Raw genomic sequence first — 8,269 nt, forward strand, 5'->3', positions numbered from 1 at the left:
GACATGGGTGTATAAGTTCTTTGGCTACTTCCTTTCCTATGCTGTACTTTATATCCCCATGGCTATTCTGTGACTACCTATTTGTACCTCTTAATCCCCTCACCTCTCACCCATTCTCCCACACCATCTTCCATCTCTTTTATCATTAACCTTTGGCATTTTAATAATGATGTGCCTTGGAGTGGGCCTCTTTGCATCCATCTTATTTGGGACTCTCTGTGCTTCCTGGACATGGATGTCTATTTCCTTCACCAATTAGGGAAGTTTTCTCTCATTATAAAAAATATAATGTTAACAGGTTTACATAACTTTGAACTTCATATAAATGGACTTAATTCTGTTTCTGTTCTTCAGCAATTTACTTTTTGCACTCAGCATTAAATTTATGAGATTTATCCAACTGATGAATATACCTGTGGTCCACTGCTTTTTATGGCTCTAAAAGCTTTATTAATTCTCCCTCCTCTCAATGGTCACTTGGATTTTTTCTTATTTTTTGTTGTTATAAGCAACAATGTCATGGACATTTTGTACCCATCTCCTGGTGCGTATTTACAGAAGTTTCTCTTAGATGCTGGACCATAAGAGTCCTTAACTTTACAAGAAAATCTCCAAGGTGACTGGACCAATTTATGTTTTCACCAACATTTATGATTATTCCATATCCTCATCATGTGTTTTTTTGTTTGCTTTGTTTTTATTTTTTACTTTGAAATAATTATAGAATAACAGGAGATTATAAAAATACATCTAGGGAACTCTTCTCTATCTTTAACCAGTTTTTCACAATGGTAATATCTGGCATAAAAATAAGTATAGTATAAAACTCAGGAAGTTGACGTTGGTACAATACAAAGAACTTATTCAGATTTCACCAGTTTTATATTCACTTATTTGTGTGTGCAGATATATGTGTATATGAGTTTTTATAGTTTTATCATATGTATAGATTCATGTAACCATCACCACAATTGATAACAGAACTATTCCACCACCATAAGGCTCTTTCACACAATCCTTTTTTAGCTAGCTACACATGTCCCTCCCTAACCCTTGGCAACTTCTGATCTGTTCACCATCTCCATACAGCATGTATCCTTGTGAGTTTGGCTTTTTCACTCAGCCAGTTCCCTTGATATCCATCCAAGTATTAACAAGGTCTTTTTATTTCTTTGTAGTAGCCCATGTTATGGATGTAACACAGATTAATCATTCACCTATTGAAGGAGAGTTGGGTTGTTTTCAGTTTTGGCTATTACAGATAAAGCTGTTATGAACATTTATGTGCAGTTTTTTATGTAAAAATAAGTATTCATTTTTCTGGGAGAAATGTTGAAGACTGCAATTGCTGGGTCATGTGATAAGTATATATTTAGTTTTACAGGAAGCTTCCAAAGTTGCTGTATTATTTTGTGTTCCCACCAACAATGCATGAATGATTTAGTTTCTCTACATCCTTGCCAGCATTTGATGGTGTCAATATTTTTTATTTTGGCCATTCTGATAGGTGTATAGTGGCATTTCACTGTAAATTGCGGTTTTCTAATGACTAATGATACTGCATCTGTTTATCTGTTTATTTGCTATTTGTATGTCCTCTTTAGTGAAATCTCTGTTTTTTGACTGTTTTCTCATCAGACTATACTATTGAGTTTTGAGACTTTTTCATGTCATAAATGTCTTTTAAAATATTTTTGTTTACTTTTTCCCTTCTCAATATTTAGAAAACTAAATGTTTAAAAAGAAGACCACCGCAGCAAACTTATTCAAAGTTTGGATCACTGCCTATTGTGGCTGAGGTGAGAGAGGGAAAAATGAAGATATCTGTTCAAAAAAACTCCTTCTTTAAGTTCTATTTAAATGCCACCAGTCATTTGAAATTGTTCTCAGCTATTTGTTTTCCTCTAAAGTCTGCTGGTGCACGCCATTCTGTAAACACAAGTATGCAAAACGTCCTGCAGATGATGCAACATTATGGGTCACATATTCTTCAGAAACCTGCTGAAGTTACTGAGCCTAGATGTCTCTACAAGCCTACAAAAACAGCTCTCCAGCGTAAAGCTATAGCTCCTGACTCAGAAAAATCTGTTTCCATTTGCGACAATTTGTCTGAACTTTTGATGGCAATGCAAGATGAACTGGACCAGATGAGTATGTAAGTATTTTTATTATTTATCTGAAAAAGCAGCAAGATATTTAGGTATCTTTTTTCCTTCTTAGTCTTAAGAACAGTGCCACTTATAAATTCTTAATGGCCTTACTTAGCCATTTGACTTATTTTGATCTGCAGATTTTTTGTCACTGATTTTTCATTGTATTTATTAATACTACTGGATTTAAATTTTCAACTGTGTATAATTACTACAGTTTCAGTCTAGGGAGTTTCTGTATTCCCAAGATCTGAATGTATAGACCAATATTACTGTCATTCTAACAAATGGGGTCTGGTGATTTTAAATTATAACTCATAAAAGCTTTTATTTCTTTAATATGTATACTTTATTGATTATGTTATTACTGTTGTCCCATTTTTTCCCTCCCCTTTATTCCCTTCCACCCTGCACCACCCCTTCCCCCAGCATTCCTCCACACCTTAGTTCATATCCACGGGTCATACATATAAGCTCTTTGGCTTCTCCATTTCCTATACTATCCTTAACCTCCCCCTGCCTATTTTGTACCTCCTATTTATGCTGCTTATTCCCTGTACCATTTCCCCCATTCTTTCCCCTCCCTCTCCCCTCTGAGCTCCATTTCTATGATTCTGTTCCTGTACTGGTGGTTTGCTTAGTTTGTTTTTTTCTTGTTTCAAGGGGTTTTTTTAGGTTCAGTTGTTGATAACTGTGAGTTTGTCATCATTTTACTGTTCATAGTTTTCAATCTTTTTTTTCCTTAGGTAAGTCCCTTTAACCTTTCATGTAATAAGGGCTTGGTGATGATGAACTCCTTTAACTTGACCTTATCTGGGAAGCACTTTATCTGCCCTTCCATTCTAAATGATAGCTTTGCTGGACAGAGTAATCTTGGATGTAGGTCCTTGTCTTTCATGACTTTGAATACTTCTTACCAGCCCCTTCTGGTCTGCAAGGTTTCTTTTGAGAAATCTGCTGATAGTCTTATGGGAACTCCTTTGTAGGCAACTGTCTCCTTTTCTCTTGCTGCTTTTAAGATTCTCTCCTTATCTTTAATCTTGGGTAATGTAATTATGATGTGCTTTGGTGTGTGCTTCCTTGGGTCCAATTTCTTCGGGACTCTGAGCTTCCTGGACTTCCTGGAAGTCTATTGCCTTGGCCGATTGGGGAAGTTCTTCATTATTTTTTCAAATAAGTTTTCAATTTTTTGCTCTTCCTCTTCTCCTTCCAGCACCTCTGTGATTTGGGTATTGGAATGTTTAAAGTTGTCCCAGAGGTTCCTAAGCCTCTCCTCATTTTTTTGAATTCTTGTTTCTTCATTCTGTTCTGGTTAAATGTTTACCTCTTCCTTCTGCTCCCAATCGTTGATTTGAGTCCCCATTTCCTTGCCTTTATTGTTGGTTACCTGTGTATTTATCTTTGTTTCACTTTGCATAGCCTTCACTTTTTCCTCCATTTTGTGACCATACTCAACCAATTCAGTGAACATCTAGATTACCAGTGTGTTGAACTGTGCATCTGATAGGTTGGCTATCTGTTCATCGCTTAGTTCTATTTTAGGAACTTTGATCTGTTTTTTAACTCGGGCCATATTTCTTTGTTTCAGCATGCCTCTTATGTTGGTCGGGACAGAGCCTTAGATATTTGCCAAAGTGAGGCAACCCAGGTTACTGTGCTGTGACACGGTGTGTTGGGGAGGGGTCCAAGAGGGAACAATGCTGCTTGCTTGACTCTCCGCCAGCTTTCAATCACTTCCTCCATTACCCACAAGCACATTGGGCCCTTCTGGTGCTTATTCCTGGGTAGATAGATTTGTATACGTGGGTTTCTCCAGTGGACACTCCTATGAGGCTGGGAGTTTCTCCCACCACACAACCCCCACAGATTTTTACAGCCATAGGTTTTGAGACTTTCTTTTCCCACACTGGAACCCTGGACTGTGCCATCTGTCTTGCTCCCTGGCTGTTCCTCACGATTTATCCACACTCAAAAGTGGGACTGGCTGGTCCTCCAGCTGCTGCCTTCCCATGCACCTTCTCTGCCCCAGCTGCTGGTCTCCGCCCCTCCTACCAATCTGGATGAATGTTTCTTCTTTAGCTTCTTGGTTGTCAGACTTCCATACAGTTCAATTTTCTGGCAGTTCGGGTTATATTTTGTTTTTAAATTTGTTGTTGTCCTTCTGGTTGTGCGAGGAGGCAAAGTCTATCTACCTATACTTCCATCTTGGCCAGAAGCCTCATAAAATCTTATATGAGAAAGGTTGTTTTGTTTTTATAATCTTTTAGTTAAATAAATGATTTCATTTGAAAAGTAGGAATGCAGTTTCTTCTTTTAGACCCTGGCTGGTCTGCATTACAGGTTGAAGCACCCATAGTAACAAGATTCTGAACAGGATACATATTTTAAGCCTCAGGTTTAAATGTATATTTAAACAAAATTTCAGAAACTATGTGATTTGGCTGCCAGCTAATTGAACTAAGAGCAATGTGGAATATGTAACTAGTTCTGTTGACAGTATTTTCTTGAGTAAGGCTGTCACCTAATTTAGGGAATTCTCTGGAAAATACTTCTATAGCTGGAGTTCTTCCAAAGATCCTACATTAATAATTCCAAAATTAAAACTAAAGAGAGTATTTTAATGCATCTTACTAAGGACATCAGAATATTTTGCTACATTTAGCTATAAACATCAAGAATTCAGACTTTTTTTCTTAAGGTTCTTTAAAACCCATTAGAGATGTATCTAATCTCAAATCACAAGAACCTGTTTATATTTACTATAGATTTAATTAGATAGCCCTAAGTATAGAAAGAGACTGTCTTTGAAAATTAATATTTAACTCTGACTAAAATTTATCATTGAATTTTATTGTTTAATTATGGCAAAGACATATACCATAAACTACAACAGTGCCTAATATTTGTTTTTCTCTTATAGAGAGCACCAAGAATTACTCAATCAAATGAAGGAAACTGAAAGCCATTCAGTCTGTGAAGATATAGAATGTGAACTAGAACATTTAGTAAAAAAAATGGAAATTAAAGGAGAACAGATTTCCAAACTGATGAAGCATCAAGACAGTGTAAGAAAGCTTTAGTAAAAGATTTTAATAAAATGGTAATATACCTGAATACAGTGTTATATCTCTGTATGACCTTCCAGATTTGAGGTCTGTATGTATGACTTAGTGAAAAGATAATAAACAGGAGTCATTTAGGCCTATTATAGAATGGACCCATCTGTCCTATTGGAATAACACGGTCTCCTACATAACTCCCCAAGGTAAGATAATGAAAAGGGAGAAAAAATGTTTAGTTTCATATCTAGGAATGTCTTTGGGAAAATTGTGAGGTATGCTGAATTTGCTTTGCAGCCCTCTCAGTTCCCCTTTTAGCATTTTCCCTCTATTTCTCCCTCCCCTAATGCCTTAATGATGCCCCTTATGTTGACAGGTCTCTAATTCAGTACCATACATAAACCTGGCTCCTTAAGCAGTAGCCAATTCTAAAACCACTATTTCTGCTTTCCCAGAGAAAGCTGTACTGTGTTGCATTCCCTGAGGACCTGGGCTCAGCTAGCTGTAGTGGGGTGGTGAGGGGGACCCTACCTACGCTTGCATATGAATTCTTAATAACGAAGAGTGGCATGACAATTTTAATATTTTAACAGAGGATTCATGGAATATTATAATATTTTATCCCAAGACAATGACTTCATTGGTTGGGTTATTAACATTATTACACTTTCAGAGCAGAAGGCAGAGGGAGTCTTTCCAGGAACGCTAAAGTCACATAGTGTAGCCATCTGTCTATCTAATAATCAGATCCATGTAAGTTGGTGATATATTAACCTCACAATTAAGCCTCCCTTACTTTTATGGGACAGTAATAAAGGATGCAGACTTTTACTGCCTTTATTCTTCTATAGCCAATAAAGGAAGAAAGAAAGAGGGAAATGGATGTTTTTGAAGCAAATGTTTTCACTTTACTAGCTTTTAAGGCTACAAGTAAGTAAAAATTTTTGTACAATTGTGTTAGGGTGAAAATTATATAACTTTTATACTTAGGAAAAATTTGAAGGGAATAGAAAAGTAGTCATTTTTAAAAATTTAGGCAATCTGTTCATAAATTATATTTTGAAAATATTACTTATATTTTCAAGTATTTTATCATGATAAATTTAATGTCTGCAGTTAAAATGGCCTTAGACAAATAAAACACACCTGTGTCTGGGACAGCTCTACAAACTAAGCCTATTATAGATTGAGTAATAGACTGGACTTGGAAGAAATGGTTTTGGCTCGTTGATAGGTTTTGTTTTGTGTAATTCTGTTTACCCAACCATTACCAGATACCCCTCAATGAGATAAGGTTATTTCCTTGACATTTTTGTTATTGTTACTGGCATTCAGCAGTACTTTAAATTCAGGAATGCTTTTAAGTGAAAAAAATATATATATATATATGTATATTTACTTAAGAATATATATATTTTTGACTCTATAAACTTGACACTCATTCCTAGTACCGCGTCTTTGCTGTTAATATCACCTGAAAGGTCCTTCTCTCTCTTCTGTTTTGTATTTTTTACCCATTTCATAACCTCCATAAACCTTCCTCTCAGCTTCTCCAGCCCACATTGATCTTGCCCTACTTTGGCCTTCTCATATATAGTCTTTGTCCTACTCCAAGTTATCCCAGGTTGAATTATTCTATAGGTGTCATGTATATGCTTTTCTTCACTAATAATAGTAGTAAGCTTCTTGAGAGCAAGGATTGTTTTATTATATTTCTACCTGACTAACACAGTAGTAGGTATAAAATAGATATTCAATAAATAAAAGCTTAATGAGCTTTTTAATTTTATGTAATTATTAAACCATCAATCCAATTCCTCTTATAGGGTATATTTTTAATGTTTTTAACTAAAATGTTAGGTTTTTTTCCTCTCCAGGTTCGTAAACTACAGCAAAAAGTTCAAAACTCAAAGATGAGTGAAGCTTCAAGTTTTCAACAAGAAGATAGCAACCCTAAAGGATCAAAGAACATAAAAAATAGCCCTAGAAAATGTTTGCTAAATAATTCTCTTCAGAAGAACAGCAACTTTCATCCAATACAAGTCCATAACCTTCAAATGAAATTGAGGAGAGATGATATCATGTGGGAACAGTAATACTATAGTAAAACTGTCACCTTAAATGAACTCTTTCAGTGAGATCTTGAATTGACTAAAGTGGTTTTAATTTAATATACCTTTATGAAATTTTGAATTATGTTTCTAGCCTCTATAAAGTGTCAAGTTGTAGTATTTTTTTAATTAATGCCCAGTGACCTCCTAAGAATCCCAAATAATAAATAATTTTTTTTTATTGACTGAAATACTAATCTCACCATATTTTGGAAACATTGTTCACTTTTCAGATATCTCAAGCTAAATCTAAGAAATTATACTGGATTGATGGTATTTAAAATTGAGTTAAATATGAAATACCATTTCAAGTACCATTCCACTTTTTCATTTAGTAAGCCTATAACCCTAAGAACCAATAGAAAATGAACAGAGTATGGAAAGGCCTTTAAACTTTCCAAGTACTTCCTCCCTATCTTGTTTGAAAGCTGTGGAATGTTTTTCTCTTTTTGGAAATAAAAAAGCTTTGTGAAGAGGCCGTTAGTCCAAGTTTCTATGACAATTACAAATAAAAATTTAAAAATAAACTCATTTTTAGATGACAGTTTAACTGCAGAAGCTTTTCTGTACTATTCTCATTCTCTTTTACAAATCTAGCTTTATAACTACAACTTTGATGACTTTTAGTTTTGCATTCTATATAATATTCATCGATATAAATTGAGAATATGAATTTTCAGGACCCACAAAACTGGTACATTTTTTATTTTTTTAATAGGACAGTATAGGAAGAAGCTGGACATGTCATTATTTAGCAAAAATTTGGAGAAATACAGCTTATTCTTTTTTATATTTTTAAACCTGTGCTGTAAAGAGATTTCTGGATGTTTGTATGCTTTATAAGAAATTTGCATTTGTTGATTTATCTTTCCAGAAGCCTATGGGAACTAGTTATGAACTTTTTGGGTTTCCCACTGAAATCTTTTGGGACAACTAGAGAATTGAAGTC

General features: G+C 35.0%; 1 protein-coding gene across 1 annotated transcript in view; it reads left to right on the top strand.

Moving 5' to 3' along the window:
- CEP57L1 (centrosomal protein 57 like 1) overlaps nucleotides 1–7,474 on the top strand; it is a 29,406-nt gene extending 21,932 nt beyond the window's left edge. Inside the window, exons 8-11 of the mRNA XM_054569808.1 lie at nucleotides 1,725–1,799; nucleotides 1,911–2,155; nucleotides 5,071–5,215; nucleotides 7,087–7,474. Coding sequence (XP_054425783.1) covers nucleotides 1,725–1,799; nucleotides 1,911–2,155; nucleotides 5,071–5,215; nucleotides 7,087–7,305 — 684 coding nt within the window. The 3' untranslated portion in view covers nucleotides 7,306–7,474. The remainder of the gene's footprint in view (nucleotides 1–1,724; nucleotides 1,800–1,910; nucleotides 2,156–5,070; nucleotides 5,216–7,086) is intronic.
- The last annotated feature ends 795 nt before the right edge of the window (nucleotides 7,475–8,269 follow it).

This window comes from Pteronotus mesoamericanus, unplaced genomic scaffold (assembly GCF_021234165.1).
Source record: "Pteronotus mesoamericanus isolate MK-2021 breed Mesoamerican mustached bat unplaced genomic scaffold, CSHL_Meso_final contig_20, whole genome shotgun sequence".
Taxonomy (NCBI): domain Eukaryota; kingdom Metazoa; phylum Chordata; class Mammalia; order Chiroptera; family Mormoopidae; genus Pteronotus; species Pteronotus mesoamericanus.